We start from the raw sequence: 27,514 nt of genomic DNA, 5'->3' as shown, positions 1-27,514 counted from the left end.
CCAAATCTTGACGAAATTTGCGCTGTTGCCGAGAAGTCAAAGCCAGCTACTGTAGAAGAGCTTCGGAGTTCCAATGGTTCAAGCTCATATTTCTGGCATTTCATCTGCAATCCTGCCTTCGTCATTGCCCCTTTTGACGCAACTTGTCGGCAGGGCTGACTTCTTGGCTGAGTGCGATGACTGATTTACGACAGTACGCCGGCTCCTCACGTCCCTTCCAACACTGCACCACCGACCGTGATCCACGTGAACGTTAGCTTGGTGCTGAATTTGGTGCTGTTTTAGCCCAACGCAATGACTGCGTTGGGCCCAACGCAAATAACTACCGGCTTAATTCTCTCTTCTCCACGGAAGCGAAACTTCCTCCCTACAGGGACACTGTTCTTCCTTTCCTGCACAATGTTTCTCAAGCGACACATAGGATTATCAGAATTTCGCTGCCTATAAGCCAAGGAATGCCGGCTGCTCGCTCGCTCGTTTACCGCCGTAGATCAGTGGCGCCAGAATCATGACGCATCGGCATATAAGGTTCTCGCTATTCTCCCATCATACTGGTTTGGCACTGGGGCCCGTCTACTGCTTCCAGCTCTCCACCAAGCAGCTGTTCAGTCACCGCAGCCTCTAACTCATGCGAAAAACCTCTCTTCGCGAGTGCGTCGTCGAGCCGCTCGAGCAGTGTTAATGCGATAGCGTTAAGGGCTCCGTGTTGCCGAAAATCCGGTGTCGGCGTCGCCGGAGTGGTCCGTGAGCAAATATTTCCGTATATATTTAGGTATACGTATATACGACGCCTTGCTATATGACATGTGGTATGTGCGGGTTATTTTGCCACACCATTCTATCATTAAGTAGGTCATATCTTGTCTTTCATTCTTGACGAAGAGAGAGAGAGAGAAGGGAAGACGGAAAGGCAGGGAGGTTAACCAGACTGAGTCCAGTTTGCTACCCTACACGTGGGGAGGGGAAGGGGGAGTGAAAGAGGAAGAGAGAGAACCTAGTGTAGGATGTCTATAGTCAGGCACTCCACTGTGTGTCGGCTGTGGGTAGGAGTAGCATTCACCAACTCCTACAGCTATCGTATTGGAATGGCGGATTCACCAATGTGCGCTAAGTGCAAGTGTGAAGAGACCATCAGTCACCTTCTATGCCACTGTTCTTGCTTCGATAATCAACGTGAGACTCTCCAGTGTGCCTTAAATAGACTGGATCACAGGCCACTTACGGAAGCGAAGATCTTGGGAGCCTGGCCTCACAGTTCATTGGCCCAGAAAGCAGTTCGAGCGCTTTTTCGCTACCTGAGGTCATTCTTGACGAAGTTATTCCTTGGAATTTGGAGAATGACAACCCACGAACAAATGTCATGAAACAAAACACCGACAGCGCATGCCTTTTATGTTAGTATTCTCAGACTTAAATAATAACTGTTTCAAACAATAACAGAAACGTGAAAATGATGTGATTTTTTTGGCGTGGCTGTACGCTACCTCCTGGATCAGCCCTACCAAGAGGCCGCGTTTCTACCAGAAAGGTTGCTTTCGTGGATAGCGGTCAATGCTATCGTTTCTCGGTAAGCATTACGGTTACATAACCTGCGGTTGCCGGGAAGGGTGAGAAGCAGTCGATATCCTTTTAATGTTATCGGGTTGCGCTCGTAAAGGTGAAACTTAAACGTCCTCAATTTTTTTCCAGAACACCGTTGTCGCGAGTACGAAACTATACTATAGAACGCGTCTCAAACCTAGGTACAATCCGGCTTTGTTGTCTTGAAGTTCGCATAGGCCGCGAGGATGGTTGCTTTTTCCCCGGAGTCGGGAGGGCGTTTGCACGGAAAAATATAGGTGCCAGCACGAACGGCACACACAGTTAAAAATCAAGGCGATTTGTGGACTCGTGTATTGCGCTAGCTAGGTCTTAGACATGACCTACTGAAGGGGTCCTCTGTCGAATGCCGTCCATACGCTTCTTATTAAACTAGTACCCTCGTTTGCAAATGTAATAATCTGAGATCAGCTGGAAACTAATACGTCACAGTTGTCCACTTTACAAAACCCGACAAATATACTTTAAAATATCGTCTATATATAGTCTTATAATGTGTGTTGTTGGCGCAGAGTTACGGAGTTGTAAGCTTTGTTTCAATTTTTTTTAGTTTATTAATTTTCGGCAATCATCCTAAACAAGTGGAAGTGCTGAATCAATGTTGTTTCCAGTAGTTGGTAGGATTAGGTTATCTTTAAAACGCAACAGAATTTATTGAAATCCGTTCAACTGTTGTATAAGGAGGGAATTTCCGCGTTGCACACGTATTTGAATAGGACGATCAGATTTGGCTTCAAGCCTAAAGCTCCCTCTTAACAGCTGTTCGCAAATTAGCTGCTACATCGTCGTGACGACTTGATATTAACAACTGTAATTTATGATTATGCCACTGGCATGATCAAACACGATATCATGCCCGTATGCTACTTCGTCTCTTTATTGTATCCTTTTCACAATAGTGTAATAACGCGAATTTTTTTCCAGTAAGGGGAAAATGCGTGGACATAAAATTATACGCCATTCTCCGCCGTTTCTGTTATGGTGGTAAAAACGCAAAAATCGCGGTGAACAGGAAACGGATACTTTTTGTCGGCGTCTGTAGAACTGGACACTGGCACCGCGGTACAGGAGGCTTAATGACGCAAGTGTTAAGATACGCCGTGCTTCGCTAGAAAATGGAGCAAAAATGATCAGTCAACACCTACGAGGCGCGGAAGCATTCACGTCATCGTGGTAAGATTTCTGCGGCGTGCTTACGTATCCAGCAGGTGTGCGCGTAGCGCCAATAACCCTGTGAAGGATTTCCACTTCCGCTTTGGGTCCACTGAGGAACGACGTTCCGGAATCGACCACAGCATTGCAGCCGCCGGCGCAGAGCGTCGTGCCTTGAACGTCCATGCTGTCCAGGATAGAGAGAACGGGAATGAATGCACTGAAGAAATTCCCAGAACAGGCCACAGTACAGCGAAATCATATAAAGAAACGTCTTTGGAAACAGCTGCTTTCCTGCCTGTGTTCTACAGCAGCCCCTACGCACTTCGTATATCGCTACGTGGACTGTGCCGTATGAAAACGTATATGAATACGTTAATGAATTCACTCTGTTGCGGTCTTTTCTGAAATGTACCCGCAGCAGCCACCCTTTTAACTTTTGTCTTGGTTGCGGCGCTGCAGCAGTTTTGTTTGCTCATGTGTCGTCCGCTATTTTATTTTCTGAATTTTTTCTATATTGAATAATGTAGGAGGGGAGAAAAAATGTGCCGCGAAATAATTATATTGTTGTTCGAAATCATGACGTCTACCTAGCTATAATTTCCGCCATTTTAGCTATATAGCATCATGAGCTATTTATTTGTTTATTTTCAATACTACCAGTCTTTTTATCGAGACCATATCAGTTAGGCATAATGTTACAATGTAAGCGTTGATACAGCATTTTTCCATAGAACATGCGTATACAAAATACAATAAACTAGATACGCTACATGCAGCTACGCAGTACAGTTTGGAAAAATACAAATGCAGAAAAAAAGACATTGTTTCATGCATTTAATTAGCGAAGTCAACTGTAACGAGAACAAAAATGTTATAAATACAATAAATTGTGATACAATAGAACCTCGTGAAATATAAATGCAACAGAACTTTTTACAACCTAGCAGTGTATAACGTAATACAGTCTAACATAACATATGAGATAGATCTAAACAATGTAAAAACAAATTTGCATAAAACTAAATTGGTTCTAGTAGTTATTCCTTACTCTTTTCTATCATGTTATTAAAATTGATGGCGATTCTATATCAGCTATTGTTGAGTCGAGGTAGTTCCACCCACTAACAGCAGTAGGGAAAAAAGAGTATCTATATGTGTTCGTTTTACAAGGGTGCTCAACTAACATTTTATTATGTTTATGACGTGAAATACGGGACATAGGGAAAGTAATGTATTTTTAGGAATTTATGTTAAAGCGGTTGTGCAATAGGTTGTGTATGAGTTTTAGCCGAGCTTGCCTTACTCTGTTTACCAGTGTGTCCATTTCGGATGAAGCCAGGAGTTATGTGGGCGAGTCAGTGGTTTTGTACTTGTTGTGAATAAACCGTACTGCTTTCCTTTGAACTTTTTACACCTCGGTTATGTTTCTCTTTGTGTGAGGAAACCAAACCGTGTTGGCGTATTCTAATGCTGGCCGCACAAAGGTTTTATGGCATCGCAGTTTCATATGATTGAGAGCAGATTTCAGGGACCTTTTAAGAAAGAAAAGCTTACGTGGGGCTACTGAAGTCATGTTGGCAATGTGCTTGTTCCGCTTCAAGTCAGATGCTAGAGTCAGTCCTAGATACTTGTGTTGCTGAACGTTAGTTAGAGGTGTACCATTGAGAAAGTAGGTGAATCCAGACTTAATCTTCTTTGTTGTTACTACCATCGTCACTGATTTCTTGATGTTAATAGACATTTGCCACTGTTCACACCAGGCATTTATCTCATTAAGGCACCTGTTCAAAGTAGGGTGATCTTCATAACTTCTTATTTCTTTATATATAATGCAATCATCTGCAAAAAGCTTTATGCTGCATGGTATCTTAGTGACGATACCATTGATGTAAATTAAATATATTAAGGGCCCCAAGACCGAGCCCTGGGGAATGCCATATGTGACAGGAACTGTATCAAATGGTGCTTTATCATGGAAGACGGACTGTGAACGTGGTGGTAAAAAATCTCTAGTCCAGGCTGTAATGCTTCCGTTTCTAATAATTGACTCCAATTTTGCAATTAGCTTGTTGTGACATACACAGTCGAATGCTTTGCTGAAATCTAGAAATATTACGTCTGTTTGACCGCGCTTGTCGATACTCTGTGCTAGGTGATGTATAAATTCAGTCAACTGCGTTACTGTTAACATACCGTACCGGAATCCATGCTGATTGGCTGTTAGCATGCCATAATCTTCAAAATATGTTGTTAGCTATTTTTAAGGTATATATGATGTACCAGTTAGTGATATCCGTCTGTAGTTGGAAGGAGAGTTTGTGTCACCTGATTTATGGATTGGTATTATCTTTGCTTTTTTCCAGTCATCTGGCACACGTCCGGTTGAAAGTGACAGGTGATAGATAATGCCAAGATATCTCCTACACCATTCTGCGTATCGCTTTACCAATTCGTTCGGGACGTCGTCAGGGCCACTAGAATTTTTCGTGTCTAATCCGAGTAGAAGATTAAAAATTCCTGAGTCAGTTATGTTTAGTGAGTCGATGGCGAAACCTGTAGAAATTATTGGGTGGACAAACCCGTTATCTGCAGTAAATACCGATTGGAAGTACTTGTTGTATGCATTAGCTTGAGAAACTTTTTCATCGTGGGGTCGTTCTGGCGTGATTACTTTGCGTGCACTGAAGTGTTTCCAAAATTTATGTGGATTACCATTTACGAAGTTAGGCAGGGCAGTATTAAAGTATTGTTTCCTGGAGTAGCTTAGCCTGATTTTAAGTTCTACCTTGGCAGTAATCAACTTTGATGTCTGGAGTGATTAATTTTTAACCTTCTTCAAAGAACAACGTAACTTTTTCACTTTTCGTTTGGCATGAATTACCTCACGCGCTACTATTTTCGCAATTTTCTTGTTTTTAACGGTATAAATTGTTCAGTGCAGTCATGATTACTGTCTTAAACTTAATCCAGAGGGCATTTGCGTCTGCCGAAGGATTGCAAGTATTTTCCGCAAAATCTGTGAATTCATGTGCCATCTACGTCAAAACATTGGCGTCGTCCGATTTCGCAAAGTCGATGATGGTGCTTTCTAAAGACCTTTTTTTGTATACTAAACGACAGAGGTAGGTGACATATTGGAATATCGTGGTCAGATATGCCTTCAACAGTACTTGTATGTATTTTGTTTACAAAGAAGTGATCAGAGAGTAGTATTAGATCGAGTATATTTCTTGCAGTACCACGTGAGCGTGTTGGTTGATCAAGTACTTGTTGTAGGTTGAAGTTTAGCATTAGATTAATTAGTGCTTCTGAAGTAGGTGATGAGTATTGTGTTGTCTTCCAGTTAATTTCTGGAAGGTTAAAGTCCCCCATGATGATAATTCCTAGGGTGTGAGCGTGTCACTGCAGAAACTCATGTACGTTCTTCACGAAGCTTTCGTCCGAGTCAGGACTTCGGTAAACGCAGCCTACAATTATGGCAGTGTTGCAGGTAATTCTGCAGAACACCCGGCCTCAAGATCCTTCACATTTGGCAGCGGTTCGTATGGGAGGGATTTCTTTATCAGCAGTGCCACGCCACCACCACGTGTCTGTCTGTCTTTTCGAATGGCGGAGTAATCGGGAAGCACAAATTCGTGATTTGATACAGCCGAGGGAAGCCACGTTTCAGTTATCGCTACTATGTGAGGATGATGTTCAAAAAGCAGATTTTCAAGCACGTCAGTAAAATTTAAAATGCTTCTCGCGTTTACATTCAATAACGTTAGCTATTTGACTGCGCTTGGCTTCGCGTGATTGGACGCTTTGGTCCTGAGTTTTTTAAAAAGTAAAACTCTCTCCCCCTTGTCCTCATCCCAAGCGAAAACTTGGTCATTATTGTAAAGCTTACCTAATGACAAAGAAATCCTGTCATGGTTGTCTCGGTTTTCCTTGGCGCTATTTCACAGCATTTTCCTCATTTCTCGAGTTCTTTTACAGAAATCTTCCCCGATAGACAAACATGTGTTTTATAGCTTGCGCCCCTTTCCTAATATTATAGATTTCTGTCTAGAATCCAGAAGCCTAAAGATAACTGGTCTCGTTTTGTTATGCGCTGGTTTACCGAGATGATGAATTCGCTCTATGGCCATAGGCTGCAATCCCAGCGTGTCCTGCATAATGGTCTTATTTACAGTTCGTTCTAGCTTTTCATTGTTTTCACCTTCTGTTTCCGTCAGACCGTTATACTGCGCCTACTCGCCTCCGAATGGCGCATCCACCTTCATATTCCTTTCCAGGCAGCTGCAGATCCACGGCCTACTTCTGACATCCATCATAATCGCTTTTGCACTGTCTTACGTGCACTCGCTCCATTCACACGTCTCCAGTCGCGCTATCGGAGACATCGATAGCACTCGCCAGGAGGCGCCGAGATTATAATCAGTGTCCTGCATGCGACGTTGTCTCCACACGGTGCGCCTCCAGGTTTCCCTGCTTATAGGCAAGCAGATGATCGCAGCAGATGATCGCTTTTTCACGCTTAAGGGTGTAAATTATTTTACAGTGTACTTGCCAACGTGCTTGGTGCAGAACCTTAGTCTACCTATCCCATTTCCTCCTTAGCAAGTGGGCTCACTTGTCCATGGTGACCTGCCAGTGAGCGGGCTGGTTGACGGCCACATAATGGATGTCACCCGTGTGGCGTTGCGCGTTGATGCCTCCGAAGTAGATCTCCCCGCCGTTTTGCTCGCTGGGCTGCTTGCTCAAGTAGAGCGAGAACACGGCCTGCTGGACAACGCCCTGCTTCACCATAGCGTCGAACAGTGGTAGCTGGTTGTTCTGCGAGATGGCCGGGAAGGCAAGTCCGAAGATGCCGTCATACTTTGCGTTCATGAACAGCTTGCCGTCTGAGTGATCCATCTCGGCGAACTTGTACTGCGTCACAGTGGCCGGACCGACGCCCACGTTGTCGATGCTCGTGACGCCCCGTACCACGCCGCCACTGTAGCGGATCCGGATGTACCGTCCGTTTTTGTTGTAGGTGCTGGACTGGCTGCTGTCGTACTTTGCGTGGTTGCCTGCGATCGTGTCGAGGTAAGAGACCGAGGGTTATGAGTTATGTTTTCGAATGGCGCAATGAAAATCATAGTATGCGTGCGTATACTTACGGCAGGCCATGCTCTGATCACAATTCACCGACGGCACCCAAAAGTTACTGGAGCCCGTGTCCATGAGTAGCTTGAAAGCTTGGGGCGGGGTACCGAGAGTCAGGACTCCGTAGTATTGCATCTGTTTAGGAATAGTAAGCGACAACAGAAATTAGAAGAAAACATGAATGTTGTGGAAGCGGATTTCTGAAGAATTATTTGTCTTGAACTACCAGAAACTGGGATGCACTGTGCACCAGTTGTCAGCTAAATGGGAGTGTTGATTGACATGTAAGCATATTCTCGAAATTAATTTTTAATCTTACATTGTTGTAATTGGTCAGGGTTATCGGGACGGGAGCCCGTCCAAGATTCGCTGTTACATTGACGTCTTCCCATCCCAGTTGGATACTGAAAAAAGAAAAGAAAATTGGAAAGTAAGTACATCAGGAAAAAGAAAAGGCAATTTCGTGTACATGAGATCTCGCTACAATAACGAGATTTGCAATATCTCCAATTGATATGTGGTGTCTCCAACGTGTCATAAATGTTTATTATCCGTATCAACACTCTAAACTACATGTATAAGAGTGTAAACAGTGTTCTGTTGGTGGCGTCTACAGCTTTTGGCCATTATAAACATGTATTTACACAAATGAAACGGTACTGTGGTCTTACTCTGATATATGGTTGAACGTCGCCACGCAGGGGATATGGGAAGCCACTCGCTGTGATTGCTTGATGGCTGTGGTGTTGGGCTGCTAAGCACGAGGTCGCGGGATCGAATCCCGGCCACGGTGGCTGCATTTACACGGTGGTGAAATTTCGAAAACACCCGTGTACTTAGATTTAGGTGCACGTTAAAGAACCCCGGGTGGTCAATATTTCCGGAGTCTCCCATTACGGCGTTCCTCGTAATCAGATCGTGGTTTTGCCCCGTAAAACCCCCGATTTTTTTTAATATGGGAGGCTGCGAATTCCAGGGTGGTTCACATAATTACCCTCATTACTGTAGTGTTTAATGCTCTTCTGGATAAATATGATAGCGGAGAAATGCGGTTAGGGAAAAGCTCGCTCATACTACGTCACGTAGCACTAAAGGGGAAAAAAAAAGAGTAGTGCCGTGGCACCTGCGGGGAAGCTTGCCTGTTTGCTTCAACTACGTTTCCTTACACGAAATACATGTCAAACGCATGCCTGGTTTGTCTAGAATAACGTTAGCATAACTTGTGAAATTTTTGTACGTCGGATTCCTTTAAAGTTGTGCTTTGGATTGCGAGATTATAAGCTGTTGTGTGAAAAATATATACCAGTGATACGAATACAAACATTTCGTTTTGCCTGCGTCTCTAGAATTTCATTGTTTTCAGCATAATTTTCATAAGAAATAGCGCTTGTCAATTCATGCATCAGAAGCGAGCTTCTGATTTAAAGATGCATTAAAGGCAAGCTCGAAATTGATCATGAATGGTCGTGTATTTTCCCGAAAGACAATTTTCTTTTGCGTGAAGCTGTTGATTACAGCGAGAAAAAAAAATGCTGTTTCGCCTTTATGCAAAACAGTGACACGACAGCTGGCCCAGTATTATGCTCAGTAAGTATTGCACTGTTTCGAGCGCTTTAGCGCGGAAGAAGTTCTTCAAGCTTTGGTCCATTTAAGAACACAATGTAGTCGTTTTCAATCGTTAAGTTGTTGAGCAAAACCTCCGGAGTTGCTGTCAAAATCTAGGACGTCACGAGACGCTGGAGCGAGAAAATGAAGGGGCCGTCTCCCCTCTTTCGTATCCACGCATCTTCTGTCTTACCAAGGCATTCGCTGACAGCGAGAGTTATCTTTTCGACATTCTAGAAACGTTATTTAATGATTTCCAGTCCCGCTTAAATAATTCCTATTTAGTGCCGCTTTAAGCGTGACAGCTTGAGAAAAATGAAGAAAGCAATGTGAAATATAGGGCCTACAGTTTCGCGACGTTCGCTATCTTGCATGAAATTTGAAACTTTCCGAAGTTCTCTCCAAGCTAGCGTCTTTCCTGTACATAAAAAGGGTAATAAATAAAGGGTCTGTACTCAGTCATCGATCAGTGAAGCTGTAGAGAGGTTATTGCATAATCGTATCAGCAGCTACGTGAAAAAAAAGCCTGATTGAAGCCCTGCCAATATGTTTTTTTGTACGCGTAGTATGACTTTCTTAATTTTGATATCATTAATTGATTTCGCTGGGGAATCAGTTGAACTTGTTAATTTTATGGCCTTGGTTTGTTAGACTTCATTGCGAGCTTTTTTGTACTATCAACCATAGCATTTTCTTTTGCCGAACTACTACTTATTAGAATACACAGTCCAGCACAATGTTAAAATGTTACCAACTTCACCGAGAAATAATTGTGTGTACAACATAACAATGTGAACACTAGGTGCTTATTGCGAAAGAAAAATTATTAACCTAGGATTGGCATGATGCTTATATCGGTCCCTTACTGTTCTGAATTTAGGTCACGTCGCCTAACGTAGGGTAGCAAACCAGAAGCCTCTCTTCACGTTAACTTCTCTGCCTTTCCCGTGCCATTTATTTCTTGATTTATATCAATGATTTACCCAAGTGTCCTCACTATTCATATAGTGTATACTATTATATAAAAGAATTACTACTATAACTATTTACTATATTTACATATACTACTATTTCAAAGAGAATTACCTCGCATTCCTGAAATAACTCTCAATGGTCACCTCATTATGGCTTTCGACTGAGTGGAATTTCTCGGTATTCAATTAGATTTTCACTTAATGTTTTTTTATCACATTGCTTACGTAAAACAACACATGCGAGAACTAATCACATGCGAACTAATGCGAGAACATGCGAGCACTAATCAAACCATGTGCTTTTTTTTCCCTCCAGAGGCATTATTTTCGGCATGATTTGCTTTCGTATATAATCACATTCTTGGGCTAATTTTTTTTTTACTTTCACGTCTTCTGTTCTGTACATAAAAATAAAACACAGGCGATTGGCATTATTACTTACAGCGATTTTCGTTGAGTGATACATCTTGACTGCGTATGTACTGAATTCTTCCTGTTAATTATTTTCTCAACTATCCTCAAGTGATCTTACTTGACAAATTGCTAAGCGAACAATTTTCTTATTAATTCACAGGCTCTATATCTTGCTTATAAATCCCATTAGTACCAGTGTTTTATCTCATGCTCATTTTCCTTTACATGTATTATTATTATTATTATTATTATTATTATTATTATTATTATTATTATTATTATTATTATTATTATTGGTTTTAAAGACATATCTGCAGTACGCAGGAAAGGGAAAGCAAGGAACAGGCTGACAACTGACACCGGAAGGGGTATGTCACTTTAACTATGAGAAAATGACATCCTCTTTTGTTGCACGAGAACAGTTAGTCATTTATATGTGCCTAGATCATCCTCATTCTTATATCCATTTAAAGGTCACTTCTAAAGTTATTTCCTGTGTAAAAAAGTTTAGATGTTCTATTTCACTACTTCGCTGATACCATTACGTCTCGGAATTTGAGACCCTTGTCTTTATATCAGCTGTATCTGACGGGTAGCATTACAAAAATAGTCACAGACTGAACCTGAACGTGAAAAGTACAAAAACCAAGTACGCATTCGCGTTTCTTTTTTAAAACATAAGACTGTCAATATAAGTAATTCGATCTTATGCACATACCGACAACATGAGCAATAATGCCAAATTTGCCTTTTGAGAGGAGAGCGCCATAAAGTGGTTTGTCGACAATTTTCAAGGGCGAACCTTTCATTTCCTAGCTACTTCCGAGCTTTGAGAGTTTCTCTCTCCGAGTAGGCGACAGAGTAATGGCGAGGCAGACAAAATGGTTTATGATAAGCCTATCTGTACTGGGCCTTCTGATGTGCCAGGAGACCGGCTTTGTTCTTTACGAAATTAGGCAATGAAGCAACAAGTGGCAGCTAAGTATCCCTATTGCAACAAATATCCGCCTTCAAGAGCGAATGTTTTTTATTAAAGCGAAGCGTTCTTTTCGCTCCTCCACGGGGTCTAGCGTGTCTGCTCGGTCGGGTTATTGCCGAGTAAAGTGTACCGATTCCGGAGAGTTGATGCCGGAAACTCTAATCCGAGGTCGCGTGGCCGGCGCTTTCGTGGGATAGCGCGGGTGAGGCTGAGCATATAAACAACCCACGTTGCAATAGTGCCCGTGGCTTTAGCACGGATGTCCTATAGGACCGAAGCGCTTTCTCAAACTTAAGAAGAAGTGCCTTGCCGGGCACGTGCATATTCACTATAGGTATACGTGGCGCAAAACGCGATGCAGAACACGAAGTTACATGTTTGCGCCTCACCGCGAAGCCAATTGACACACAACTTATGCGATGGTAGGAGAACCTCGCTCGTAGTTGGAAATAAAATAACATTGCACCAATCATGCGTCTTTTTCACATAGCATTAATTGGAACCGTTGAAATCGGACGTGGAGGAAGGGGTAACAGACATCGTAAAACATGACGCGGTGCCCTAAGAGAGACGCCATGCGGTACACAACACCAAGCGTACGTGTATCTACCGGAGTGGGGGGGTGGGGGGGGAATTATGTCGTTTGCCTCCCTCCCCCTTATTTTCAGGCAGTTTCTAGTTAAGAGCTACACTATTGCTTGTTTCGCAGCAGAAGCAAACACAGCAGATATTTCGTATTTTGAAAAAGATGACGCCAATTTTTGTGGATGTGTACCGAACATTTGCACTGTGTAAGTTGCTTATGCATTCTGAAAACACTAACTGACTGGTCGCTTTATCGAAATTTTCATGCGTTATACACGGCATTAGCTTGTTTCCCCCCGGTATCCTCCGCAAAATATACGGGGTACGGTGTTTATATTTATTCGACGTACGAAACAATGTTGCGAGTGACGAGCGATATATGTTTATTGTGTGTAGGTCCAATACAGCCTTTGTAGAAAATTACTCATTGAAGCGTTCCAGTGTGTCATACTGCCGCTAATCTAGGTGTTTCCTGGACACCTAAAACAATGCATGAGATACGGACGTGAAATTCCGTGAAAATGGGAAAATTTTAAGCGCAATTCGGTTGCGAAACTCACCTTGATGACCTAAACGCAAGTGTCGCAGATAATTGCTACACCCTCGTTTTTTCGTGTATTTTCGTGAACTAATGTAGCGGCGCGACTATCGCCTCCACAGCAGGTGGAGGAGAAGATGGGCTCACGTGAGGGTCGCGTGAGGATAGTACACACTAGCTCGTTCGACCTGAGCGACCGCGTGGTCGCCCGCTGCACCGTGGCGATGGCGGCTACTTCTTCGCGCCGCCTGCCACAATACCGTCAGTCACGAATTAGGATCGAGTGTCGATGAATGTGTGAAATTCACATAATTTTATCCCAAGGTGGGGGCTCGAGACTCCATACAGAGAGCTAGTCAAGGTGGGAGAATGTCTCTGTGCATTCTATACTGGCTCATCATAGTTACATAGCAATTAAATATTCATTTATTGTACAGTCAGTCAGGCCACGTTTCTTCATTAAATATATGAAATGACCCGCTCTAAATACATGCACATGGGAAGGAATATTCTTTCGCGATTGCTCTCGAAACTCCCCACTTCAAAGGTCCCGTCAAAGAGGATAGTGCCTTCATGAAAGCGGTCGTGCGAAGCGGTACAGTTCACTCAGAAGTGAAATGGGTGTACTTTAAGAAAGCAGAATGTTCAATTCACTCAACGCCTAATGTTCATTGTCTATTCCTTGCAACCATTGCACTGTACTGGCAAAAATAAGTCGCGTTCACAAACGTGCACGCCGTGACTCTAGGGGATATTACGAAATTCGTAGTTTGTTTCCCCGGCGTCCTCGATGAGCTAAACAAGACTTCTTGTTTTCATCTAGCGAAAATTGGGGAGGGGGGGGGGGGCATGGTATGGATAAGGTGTAGGCAATTTTCCCAAATGAGTGGGTTAAATGCACATTTTCCAGCAGAATACGTATGCAAGTGGTCCATAGCGTCATTAGTCTGTTTTACGAGCGCTGTAAGACTTGGCTGCGCTGGTATAAATACAATTGGGGTAAAATTTTGCGAACCTAAGGGGAGCAATACGCCAAGTTTATGCGCCATGGTAAGTACGTCTTGATCAAATACAGCGTTCAAAAAATTGTAAGCAAGTGTTCGAAAGTATCTCGCTACTACTATTAGCTAGGTTTCCTAATGTCCCAAGAAAACTCTGAGTTTCAGATATTTTATAATTTGAAGGAATAGGCAGCACTTTAAGTGCAATGTATCGCGTAGTTTTAACCTTTGTGGCGTATTTAGAAGCGTTGCGAAAAATTATTTAAGATTGGTCTTTTTTCTTACCTTTTCATGCATGATATATTAGTTTCGCCTGATGTCCTCAGTGAACTAAAGGATGCAGCTTCGTCATGTTTGGTGACTGTAAGGACAAGTTAATGGATGATGTGATGGTGAAGTTCAAAATGGACGGGCAATTTGGGCTTTCGCAATAAATTACGTGTGCAGGCACTCCAGAATCTATGAGCGCATCTATGGAGCGGGGAAGAACTGAGCCCGTGGCCCTGGCAGAACTATAGAAGCAGTTAAGACCAAATTTAGCAAAAATTTGTGGTACACTATGAGAACTCTCTGTGCGAAGCTAAATACGGTTGGATCAAGCACAGCCTTTGTAAACAAATGGTTATTAAAGTGTCAGAACGTGTGATATGGCCGCTAGCCATGCTTCCCAGTGTCCCGACATAGCTGCAGTTTACAACAGGTTTATATTTTGTGGAAAAGGGAAGGGGGACATGGTAGCTGCAATGTGCGGCAAAATTTTTACGTTTCTGGTCCGGTTAGAAGCGTTGCAAATAATGAATGAGCCGTCGTTTTTCTTTCCCTATTTTCAGGCGTCATAACACGTTCCGTCATGATTTCAGCGATGTCCTCGGTGAAGTAAACAACATATTTTGTTTATATTTGGGGAAAATAAAGGGTGCGTTATGGACAATACGTAGGTAAACTTCAAATATAGGAGACTGATCATGATATTTGTTGTAAATTACGCATGTAATCTATCCGGAGTTTGGGAATGTGTTTTGCGAACAAAAAATTCATCCAGTTGCCTTGGAAGACTTATGAACTCAACATATATCAAATCTAGCGAAAATTGAGGGGGGGGGTGTTATAAAGCAATAAAGCATTGCATATCCCCCTCAGCAGTTGTATTGGTGGTTCTTAACAGATTGGTTGGACATCCACTCTCTCAAGGCCGGGATGACGAGTTGATCTTTTTTTATGACTATTCCAAGTAATTTATGTTGATCGTACGTCGTTGCGTTTGACCTTGACAATACTATTACCTAAACTAGCCATACATTTATGCTGCAGGCTGAAACAGCAAGTATAATTCATTGTAGCAAATGTGCATTTTTTATGTGCACTGTACTGCTGCTACTGGGCGGGATCCGGGACCACTCTGGGGCATTTATTGCCTTTTGTCCCTGTATCATCTTGAGATTGTATACAGTCGCAAGATATAAATGCAAATTCACATCATTTTTCGGGTCAGTTAAATATAAAGATAACTGACTGAAGCATTCCCAGGCCATTTCACTTACTGTAATAGTAACTCGCTATATATATATATATATATATATATATATATATATATATATATATGTATGTATGTATGTATGTATGTATGTATGTATGTATGTATGTATGTATGTATGTATGTATGTATGTATGTATGTATGTGTGTATGTATGTGTGTATGTATGTATGTATGTATGTATGTATGTATGTATGTATGTATGTATGTATGTATGTATGTATGTATGTATGTATGTATGTATGTATGTATGTATGTATGTATGTATGTATGTATGTATGTATGTATGTATGTATGTATGTATGTATGTATGTATGTATGTATGTATGTATGTATGTATGTATGTATGTATGTATGTATGTATGTATGTATGTATAAGAGACAATCACGTTTCTGGTTCCGGACAAATATGCACAGTTAAGTAGACGCGCGTATGAAGCGATGAATTGACGTTATGGCTGGGGAGGATCGCAATAGGGGCTTGTTGGTACGGCACATCTCATTTTGTTATAGCGCAAGTTTGAGACGCTGTGTTTCTTGGCTGTGTTTCCGTGTAAAGCTTGTGCTATAACAAAATAAGTTATGGCCGGGGTCCGGCCTTCATCAGAATGCAATTTGTGGCATAAGTGCAGTTTATATACCTGTGCATATCAGCCGTATCAACATATATTTACATAAAAAACGAAGAAAATGGGTGAACAAAATGCGGGTCAATCGTTCTAAAGAACAGCTGATGCATGTATAAAATATCGCGTTTGCAAACACATCGTTTCAAGATACAAAGTGATCGATGTTACGAACAAAAATGATGTTCGGAAGGGAATTGTCAGGTGACAGCAGAAAACGCCGCCAAATACGTGCTATGTTAGCAAAAAAAAAAAAAAAACAGATCAAAGGTATCGGAACCAAGCACTCTTACCGTACTGTGTCCACCAGCGAGATTAAAGCACTAGATACTCTGTCCTCTCGCAACGACCTCGTCATTAAACCTGCTGACAAAGGTGGTGTCGTTGTCATAATGAACAAGTCTGATTATATCGCAGATGCCCACAGACAGCCAGCGGGCGCGACGTTTCATAAACGCCTTGATCATGACCCTGCTAAACAACACAAATCTCCGGTCAAAAGCACGGTGCTAGATCTCGTCAAGAATAAGAGAGCTGCCTGACAATGCAATTAATTTTCTCATTCCACGAAGCCCTGTTGCCGGTCGCTTTTACCTTTTACCTAATATATATAAAGTGAACAACCCCGGCCGTCCCATCGTTTCCGGTAAATTTGTCCAGCTACGTAGATTCCGTCATTAGTAATATCCCAGCTACATTTACGTCTTACGTAAGGGACACTACCGGCTTTCTGTCAAATATAATCGACCTCAATATTCCTCAAGGCTCTACTTTGATCAAACTTGATGTAGCATCCTTGCATACTAAGATTCCGCATGCAGATGGCGTCATGACAGTCGTCAATTCTTACGAAGCATCATTACCCGAAAAACTAATCGATAGCAACACATTGGCCACTGTGCTAAGACATATTTTAGAACTAAACTTCAAATCCGAAGGTTAACAATATGTCCGAATTAATGGAACGTCAATGGGCACGCGGATTGGCCCCAACTACGCCAATATATGGGTCGGCTAGAAAAACCAACCCGGGCGCTAAAACTGTTATATTACAAACGGTACATTGACGTTGTGTTTATGATTTGGTCGCATTGTGAACAGGAGCTGCTTTCCTCCATATCTGTCTTTAACAATGCCCATCCACCCATTTCACCCATATCACTTTCTCACACGTATTCTGCATCTACAATTTACTTGATGTCAACATTTCAGTGCTAAAAGATAAACTGTCTACCGCCCTATACGAAAAGCCGATAGACTGATATCAATATTTGCACTTCGATAGTGCCCACGTTACCCGCCGTGGTTGCTCAGTGGCTATGGTGTTGGGCTGGTGAGCACGAGGTCGCGGGATCGGATCCTGGCCACGGCGGCCGCATTTCGATGGGGGCGAAATCCGAAAACACCCGTGTACTTAGATTTAGGTGCACGTTAAAGAACCTCTGGTGGAATAAATTTCCGGAGTCCCGCACTACGGCGGGCCTCATAATCAGAAAGTGGTTTTGGCACGTAAAGCCCCATTATTTAGTTTAGTGTCCCCGTTGACCATTGCAAGACTATCATTCCCGATAGTCAGGCCTTACGTGTCAAATGAATCTGTTCTGAACAATCCGGGTCTCAAAAAAAAAATCGCGGAACTCTTAAAACGTTTCAGTCAAACAAAATTATCCATCACAACTAAGTCAAGACGCCATAAAATGCGCAGACGTGCATGATCGTAGGACGCTTCTATCCTATTGCCAAGAAACCGACTCTCTCGCCCCAGACAAATCTTGTCCTAACCCATTGTCTGTCAGTCCAATGTGTTTCCGATATTCTGAAGAAGCACCAAAATATCCTATTGCAAAATGAACGTCTCAAAAACATCTTCGGTGAACCGCCTGAAGTAGTATGCCTTAAAGCTAAAAATTTTTGAGACATACTATTATCGTCATCTATGACTGACAGCATTGACGCTATCGGAAGTCATCCTTTCCGAAAACCGCGATGTAAAATATGCCCCTACATGTGTACATCGCAGCGGGTGACTAGTACGGCTTCAGACTCTCGTTTAAATATGAAAGGCGGTTTCACCTGCGATACTAAAATCGTAATATATATGCTTGAATGTATGCTGTGCAAAAAAAAAAGGCTACCTTGGACAAACACAAGGGCCTTTTAAATTCCGCTTTAACAATCAGAAATCCTACACTAACACGTTCCCCAACCTTCCCATCTCAAAACACATACACTTCAATGATCGTTCCTTTGATAAGCTGAAAGTCATATTGCGTGAATCTGGATTTCGTTCAATTTATGATAGAGAAAACCGTAAATCCTTTCTTACCTATAAGTTTGACGCCGTCGCGTCTGCGCTTCGAATGAAAGTCTAGGAAAATTGAGTTGACTATCTTCATAGCCCGTCACATCTTGCCTCGATCCTCTTTTTTTTTTATTGATATGATATAAGGAGATGTTGGCGCACAATTTAAGGCGCCGGCTACTCCTCATCTCTTGAGTGGTTCCGTCACACATCGTACAAGGTTCAAGGTTGCATATCAAATAGACTTTCCACACAAGCACCATGACTTATCACGCAGCGTTTCCACAGGAACACTATGACGTAAGGAACACATGGTACATACAAAATACAATGTATATGTCTCCACACTTTTGTAGATGAAAGTCTCAAAAGTACAAAAGATATTTCCGCCTAATTACACATTGTCTAGTCAGCGGGTGGTACATACATCATGTAAATGCATTATCACATACAGTCACAACAGAACAGTCAACATAACATAATTCACAAACAGATGGATATACACAGTGACAATGAAATGAAGAGAACAATGAAAGTGCTAATAACTTCCAGCAATGCCGCTGTCTTCAAGAAAACTCTTTAGTGCTTTTAAAGCACTCTTCTGCAAGGCCGTTGTTGGCCAAGGGCCCAAAATTTTCCTTAAACTGAAAGGTCTGCGGTCTAATTTAATTAGCGCTGATTTAAGTCGGCTTCTTGGTGTGTCGTGATGTGGGCAATCTAGAAGGAGGTGATATATATCTTCGTCTACAAATCCACAATCACATTCGGGGGTTTCCGCACGGCCAATTCTGTGTAAGAAATGCTTTGTGTAGGCAGTGCCTAGCCTTAATCGATGAATAAGGGTTTCCATAGTTCTATCTAATGACAAAGAAAATTTGAATTCAATAAATGGATCAATATGGTATAAGTCCGTGCTCTTAGAATTCTGGTCAAACCAAGTGTTTCTAGACATTTTGAGAGACGTTGTCCTTATAATGCAGCGCAATTCATCCTTTGATATTGGGAGCGGAGATGTATCATCTTTGAGGTGTGCTTGTCGTGCTGCTTCATCGGCTGCTGTGTTGCCAGGAATGTCACAATGCCCTGGTATCCACTGGAATGCTATTGCATGTTTCGCTTCGCTTGCCTTTGTGAGGTTTTTAAGTGTTTCATATATTATACTGTCACTGAATGTTTTCCCCTTTGTGTTGCAGAGTGATGTTAGAGCCGCCTGTGAATCACTGAAAATTACCCATTTTTGCGCATCTCTTACTGACAATATAAATTTTATCGCACCTAGGATTGCGAACAGTTCAGCCGTTGTAGACGAAGTCGCACGAGTTAACTTAAATGATTCTTGTTTGTTGAGGTGTGGTATAATGAATGATGAAGTTGAAGAGGTTGCTGTACTGGAGCCATCTGTATAGACGTGTGTGTATCCTGAATACCGCATATATATCTGGTACAGCGCTAGTTGTTGAGCAGCTCGAATGAACATGTCTCTTTTGCTGAATATCCCATCTACTGACAATTCGATTTTTGGAACTGTAAGCAGCCATGGAGGATATTCGATGTCTGAGTTCCAAAATTCATTTCTTGGCAATATGTGAAGATTTTCTTGATTTTCTATATGAACATAACTTCTATCTCGTTTCATTATGTCTAGAGCCAATGGGTGGTTTTTATGCTGGGTTTGAAGACGGAAATAATGCCGGCATGTTTCTGTAGTTCGCATAACTGGAAATGGTGATTGGCGAGCCTCAGCTATTACAAGAGAACTAGAAGTCGCTCGTGGAACTCCTAGACATAGGCGTAGTCCTCTAGCTAAAAGTCTTTGAAGTCGCTCTTCTGAAGTGTGGGAAAGTCCGTGTAAGATTGGCGCGGAATACGCAACTTTTTGTCGTATTAATGCATTGTAAACAGTCAGCATGGACGATACTGATCCGCCCCATGATGTGCCTGCAAGTCTGCGAAGTACAGTCACTACGGCATTGACCTCGTTTTCGAGTTTCTTTATATGGGGTGCCCAGGATAGCTGCCTATCAAGCATTATGCCTAGAAATCGATGCTGTTTGACAATCATTAGAGGGTGTCCTTCCAGATTAAGAGTGAAATTTTTTAACTGCCTTCGAGTGAAGGGCAATACAGCTGTCTTTGCGTGTGATAGTACCATTCCTCTCTCTCTCAAAAATTTGTTGATTATATTTATGCCGTCTTGCAATGCCATTTGAAGTAGTTGAGCATTAGACCCAGATGTCCAAATACACATATCATCTGCATACAGTGAAAATTTTAATTGTGATGGCAGCCTTCTTGGTAAATCAGCCATGACGCAGTTAAAAAGGAAGGGGCTGAGTACGCTTCCCTGTGGTACTCCCTGTTTGACAACATGTTCAGCACTCTTTCCTTCACCCGTCTGAACAAAGATTTTGCGACCTGATAGAAATTCAGAAATCCATCGCAAGGACCTGCCAGACAGTCCAAGTTCCAACATGCTTCGCAAAACATGAACGTGACTAACAGTGTCAAATGCCCTCTTAATGTCTAGGAATACCGCTATAGTCATGTTCCCACGTGCATGCTCGTGCTCCACACAGGTTACTATATCTAATATTGCATCCATTGTGCATCTATGTTTTCTAAAACCTACTAAGTAGTTGGACAGCACATTCGTTTCATTACACCACCATTGAAGTCGCGCGTCAATCATTTTCTCCATTACTTTGCATAAACAACTTGTCAAACTAACAGGGCGGAAGGATTCAAGGCACAAGGGCGTCTTACCAGGTTTTAAAATTGGTATGATTCGAGCGACTTTCCAAGAGTCAGGTACAGTTTCCTCTATCCATAAGTTATTATAGATGTCTAAGAGAGCATTTGTACCTGTCGGTCCGAGGTTTCTTAGCATATTGTACGTAATGCCGTCCGGCCCAGCAGCGGACTTTTGGCGACATGATGCAATTGCACATTGAAGCTCGCTTAATGTGAAAGTATGATCTAATTGAGGATGTTGGGCCCAGTAGCAAGCAGTAATTTTGCGCTTAGCCAACACTACTGAATTATCAAACTCTGCACATTGCGATGAGAAAGCAGGTCTGGAAATAAGCTCACAAAATTCATCTGCAACTATTATTTCACACGTGTCCCGTGCTACAGCGAGAGCACGAAATGGGAAGCTCTGTGTTACAGGTCCGCTTAAAGAACGAATTACTAGAAAAATTCGTGGGACAGCCGTGTGAGGAGACAGCGTGCCGCAGAAGTCGTGCCAGCGCCGTTTGCCTAGATTTTCCATTCGTCTGCGCATTACATTGTGTATTTTCTGAGCATTTCTGTATGCTTCTAAACTTCCGCTCCGTCGGTAAGCTCTTTCGGATCGGCGTCGGATGGCTCTTAGGTGTTCATATTCTCCGTCAACTGCAGCATAATCTTTTGGAATTGGGACCTTCCTTGTGCATATGTTCATATTGTCCTGCAAAAATTGTGTAAATTTTTCCACTGTTGCATGTTGATTAATTTGATCCGTTAGGTGGTACCGAAAAGCTTGCCAGTTGGTTAGTCTGCTGTAACGCCTGATATCACAGTACATGCTAGGGTGGTTAACAAGGATGGGAAAATGATCACTTCCGCGCGTTTCCATATCTGTTGTCCATCCCACACCATTCACTAGATCATGTGAACACAGGGTAACATCTATGCAGCTTGAGTAATTATATCCACGAAGGAATGTTGGCGACCCATCGTTTAAAACAGTCAAGTTGCATTTATCTATGGCGCACTCTATAACGTTACCCCGTGCATCACAATGATCACTGCCCCAGATGATGTTGTGTGCATTGAAGTCGCCACATATAAATACATTAGAATGAGCTATCTTGAAGATATCCACTAGCGCTTCTACTGAAATGCGGTTTGAAGGTTGTAGATATAGATTAATCACTGTTATACAGAGCTTGCCAAAGGATACTTTACATGCGATGAATTCCGGGAAGTCTGAATCACTGGACTGAATTTGATAAGATGGTAGGTCCTTTCTGACACACAGGAGCACTCTGCTCACAGCACCTTGACGAGAAGTCTTGTATATCACATAATTTGAGAGGCGAAAGTCGTCATTGATTCCCGCCTCTTGAATACAAAGTATTGGGAAGTTGTATTGCACAAGTAGTTTACGAAAGTCAGCACACTTCCTTCGAAGACTGTTGGCATTCCACTGAAATATGGAGACATTTTTGTAGTGGTTATTCATGTAGTGCCTGCCGCAGTTTGGGCCCGGATTGTTGACACAATAGTGCTTCTAGAGGTAACAAGGCTTTCACTTCTGGTAGGTTGTTTGCTTCCGGCAGAGCAGATAGGATTGCCTTAAGAGCTGCGAAAAGCATTGGCAAAATCAGTTGTGTCACCGATGCTGTGGTATGCTCGCTATTAGCTGGTGTTACTTCTGCAGTAGATGAGTAAGGTCTCTGAGAGGAATGTGTGCGAGTACTGGAGCTTTCTTGTGTATTACTTTCTGCCTGTTGTCGTCTGGGTTTCCGTAGCACTGATGCATAAGACTGGGAACTTGACTGTGATCCTCTTGATTGATCTCTTGATTGCCCTGTTGGTTGTTCTCTAGAGGAGGAATAGCTTGTTGGTGCTCTTGGCTGTGGTGGTTCCGGTGCCCGCTGAGGTGGGTGATCTGGCACTGGATGAACAATCTCAAGGTTTGGGGCGGGTTCATTGCGTCGCGGTCGTCTTCCATGGATGAGCTCATGTCGACGCATTTTTGCCGCTGCTTTTTTCTGAGGACAGCCTGAGAAGGAGGCGGCATGGTTCCCCGCACAGTTTGCACATTTAGGTTGAAGAACTGATTTGCACTCCTTGTGGTCATGATCCTCTGAGCAGATTTTACATCGACGTGTGCTACGGCAGGTTTTCGCCATGTGCCCAAATCTCTGGCAATTATAGCAGCGAAGTGCTGGTCCCAGGTATTCCTCGACAGGGTGACTGGTGAAACCCAAGTAAATTCTTCCTGGAATAGGGCGATCGTCTCTGAAAGTCAGAATTACCGTGTGAAGCGGATGTGACTGTACTGCTCCATCTTCTTGGCGGGAATACCTTATCTGTCTTCGTGCCGATATAACTCCTGCGTCTTTCAAGAAGTCTAGGAGTTGTTCGTCTGTATACTGCAGAGGCACATGCTTTACTTTGCCAACGTTTCGCGTGTATGACTCTGGGATGAAGGGCTTGACTTCCAGGCCGCCTACACTTGAGAGCGTCAAAAGGCGTTTCGCCGACGCTAAGGAAGCAACGCTGACGCTGAAACTTCCATCTCTGTTCGTCCTGAAAGACTGCACTTTTTCTTTGGCAGCGGAAACTATTTCGGCAGACACTCGGTTTGGATTTACTTGCCAAAAGGTAGTACCTTCACTTGGGCGAAAGACAACCGGAATGCCTTCTGCTCGCTTTTTCTTGTACGTGACCAAAGTAAATGGTGCGTCTTCACCCATTTCTTCTTCATCACTTAACTCATAATTCGATGTTGTGTCATCGTACTTGTCTTCTAGGCGAGGCTTCTTGTTCTCGAATTCACCGTCAGCCATTATTCCTGAATTCCCTGAAGTTGATTCCGAGTTGTGGAGAACCAAGCGTGCCGGCTTTATGAAGCTTTGTGACGCTTGCAAGGCCCCAGGCTTTTCATTACGGCCCGTAGCATCATTCATATGGCTTGTTACGTTTGGACGAGCATAAGGCTCGTGACGATGTTCTCGGCTTCCGACCACCGTAGCGGCAGGGTAATAGCCAGGTTCTCAAAAAAGAAATGTCGTACCTGTAAGGCGCCTGGCTCGTTGAACCTTCGCCCGACGTCTTGTTGGTCAATCGCCGTCAATGGTAGCCGTAAATGTCCAAAAACCAGAAAACTCAGAGCACCGCACAAAAACAGCGACCGAGCAGATACACTTCTTCTTCTTCTTCTTCCTCGATCTTCTTCTTTTTACAAGCACGTCACTATTCTTTATATTTTTGTTTTTATCTCTTCATTTTCTGTTTTTGTTTGGTAACAGCACGAATTTGGTGACGTGTTCTGCTGTCACCTGACAATTTCATTTCCTGTGCGTATCATCGCTTTGTATATTCAGATGATGTGTTTGCTAATGCCATCTTTGATATATACAGTGAAAGCTCGTTAATTCGAACTTCAATAATTCGAATTTATGGATAATTCGAACTGTACGATTTGGTCCGGCCAAACTCCACAGAAGTCTATGTATAAAAAAGTCCGTTAATTCGAACGCGAGAAGGTTCCCTCACGGATAATTCGAACTACGCTCGCCTGGCACACGGCCAGAGAAACGCGCCTACTGCCTACACACAAGGCTGTATTGCCTCCCAAACGTAGAAAACGGCGAGAGAAGGCAAAATCGGAAAAAAAATTGGAGGACGCTTAAGCTTCGCCTTCAAGAGTGGGACGCGACAGCGTTCCCGTCGACCTGCCAAGGGGTATAAGACAATGCGCTACGGCACAGCGATCACTTACGATGCGCCCCGCATCGGACTTAGCGCCCACCTATCACGCGGTGAGCGTCGAGCAACGCAGCGTTCGGCGCGGCAACGAAACGTGCGCCTGAGCGAACGGAACGAACCAAAGAACTCGGTGTCTCGGAGGGGAAACGATCTACGCCAGCCAAACGTCGTGATCGGCACGGGCAGAGAGATAGATAGTAATCTAAACCGGGAGCACGGCGAAGCGTCGTCAGGGGAGAGGGAGTCCCGCGACGCGCCTGGCAGCGGTCCCAATGCGCGCGCGGCGCGCTTCCTGTCGGGGCAGCGCCGTACATTGAGAGGAGGGGGTCTTCTGTGTTTGCCGCAAGATGGCTCTGCGTGTGCGGAAAGCGCAGAAGAAATGCAGCGGAAACGCACTTCGCAACTCGTGTAATTGTGACTTCTGTACGTTACATGTTCATAATTACCGATATACACCGCAGTATAACTTGCCACGGCTCGTTTCGAAGGCAACACCGGAATCACTAGAGGCGCGTTTGCACCGCTTGGAAGCATCGAACTCGTGGCTGAGTGGTAGCGTCTCCGTCTCACACTCCGGAGACCCTGGTTCGATTCCCACCGGGCCAATCTTGGAAGTTGCTTTTTATTTATGAAGCGCCTGCCTTGATTTATCGCTCACGGTCAACGCCGCAAACGCCGACGCCGACACCCGACGCCGACACCGACGCCGACGACACCGGCTTTTCTGCGACACGAGCTCCTTAACGCTATCGCGTTAAAAATCTAACCGACGCGGGGTCAGCCAGAAGGCAGCGGCGGCTGGCGCCTCTCCGTTCTACGTAACCTCCGAGACTTCTTGCCCGCTGCGAATCTCGGAGGCTTCGCAAATCTTGTACAGCTGCTAATGTTGTGCGGAGATGGCACGGCAAGCGCCAAAACACAGCGAACCAAGTAGGTCGCAGCTGCGCTTGCACTCAAGAACCAACGAATCAGGGCCTTCGCCACCTTCACATGTTCAGCGTCTTTGTCTCGGCAGTCTTCATTGGTTGTGCACCTCTGTTTTCAGCTTAGGAGGTATCGGCCGTCGCGATTCATTGTGATGGTGTTAAGCCTCGGCTAACGTTCGTTTCGGTGGACATCGGTAGTGTGTGACAGTCGGACCCAGAGCTTCGACTTCAAGATGGCGTGTGCCCGCGGCACACGCCATCACTTTCTGATACGCCAAATTTCTGACATGCCCTACTGCTTCCAAATCGCAGTGTACTGTTGCTCTCCTTCACTTTCGTTAGTTCGAACTTTCGTTAATTCGAACTGAAGCGGCTTCCCCTTGCGGTTCGAATTAACGAGCTTTTACTGTATATATATATATATATATATATATATATATATATATATATATATATATATATATATATATATATATATATATATATATATGATAAAGGAGATTTATTGGGGTTCGTAGCGACCGCCAGTTCTAGGATGCACAGAGCAGTTCCCGAGCTCGACTCTGCCGCGCGCTTGATGCTGCCGATGCTGCTGACTCTGTGTGCACGTTCGTTCTCTTCCTTACAATGGCCCCGCGGAAATAAAGGAGCTATCCTGGTGACTTAGTTTTCTGGAAGGACGGTAGAATGGTGATGCGGCTTGAAGCGCTGAACGTGAACGACTTCGCGGTTACGACGTCACATGTCGGACAGCAACGTTAGCGGCTCATTCAGGTAATTAATGGGTGATGCTCTCTCGAGAACGTGCTATGGCCCGCCGTACTTCGGAAGGAGTTTTGAAGCGAGCGCAGGCGTACGGTGCGGCACTAACAACCATACAAGAGCGCCCAGGAGAAAAGTGGGAGTCGAGTTCTGGGCACCATGAACGGCTTTTAGACGGTTCTGGTCGTCCGAGGTGAATCGGCGGGCCAGCTGGCGACATTCCTCGGCGTGTCTGGCGGCTTCCGAGATCGGCAGGCATTCGGATTCGGCTGGTAGGGCAGAATGGTGTCGATTGTGTGCGAAGGATGACGGCCGTAAAGAAGGTAAAAGGGTGAGAATCCGGTAGTGGCCTGAGTCGCTGTGTTGTAGGCGTAGGTGACAAACGGAAGAGCTAGGTCCCAATTAATGTGATCAGGTGAGACATACATGGCGAGCATGGGACCAAGAATTCGATTAAAGCGTTCCGTCGTACCGTTAGTCTGTGAGTGATAAGCAGTGCATTTACGATGAACAATAGCGCATTCAGCAAGCAGTTGTTCGATTACTTCAGATTGAGTTGACAGGCAGCAGCGGTTACGGCTACGTGCACGCATACTGAACCACTTCTTTCCGCCTGTACAGATCACAGTTGCAAGGAACTGCTGGCAAGAAGACTTCATCTACCCAGGCTGCGCCGCTTATCGCCCCAAGAAAAAGCATCTTGACAGTGGCCGAGTCTGCCGCCTGCCGTCTACCGCAGCGCGCCTGCGCGGGACCCCAAGCCCCTTGGTTTAAAAGCCCTGCAAGAAGCACGTTCGCATCAGTTGGCAGCAGCGGTTACGGCTACGTGCACGCATACTGAACCACTTCTTTCCGCCTGTACAGGTTGGTGATTTTTATGCCCCTCCTAAATAGTGGGATG

The 27,514-nt window shown here is 43.8% G+C and overlaps 1 protein-coding gene across 1 annotated transcript in view; it reads right to left on the bottom strand.

Annotated features, from left to right (window-relative positions):
• LOC135903031 (lysosomal aspartic protease-like) overlaps nucleotides 1–27,514 on the bottom strand; it is a 43,210-nt gene that overhangs the window by 4,079 nt on the left and 11,617 nt on the right. The window contains exons 2-5 of the mRNA XM_065433403.2: nucleotides 8,207–8,291; nucleotides 7,902–8,022; nucleotides 7,370–7,811; nucleotides 2,797–2,938 (exon numbers count right to left, since the gene is read on the bottom strand). Coding sequence (XP_065289475.1) covers nucleotides 2,797–2,938; nucleotides 7,370–7,811; nucleotides 7,902–8,022; nucleotides 8,207–8,291 — 790 coding nt within the window. The remainder of the gene's footprint in view (nucleotides 1–2,796; nucleotides 2,939–7,369; nucleotides 7,812–7,901; nucleotides 8,023–8,206; nucleotides 8,292–27,514) is intronic.

The sequence above is a fragment of the Dermacentor albipictus genome, chromosome 1 (assembly GCF_038994185.2).
Source record: "Dermacentor albipictus isolate Rhodes 1998 colony chromosome 1, USDA_Dalb.pri_finalv2, whole genome shotgun sequence".
NCBI classification, from domain to species: Eukaryota; Metazoa; Arthropoda; class Arachnida; order Ixodida; family Ixodidae; genus Dermacentor; species Dermacentor albipictus.
Note: the sequence above shows the minus strand (reverse complement) of the source record. Positions and strands in the feature narration are given on the sequence as shown.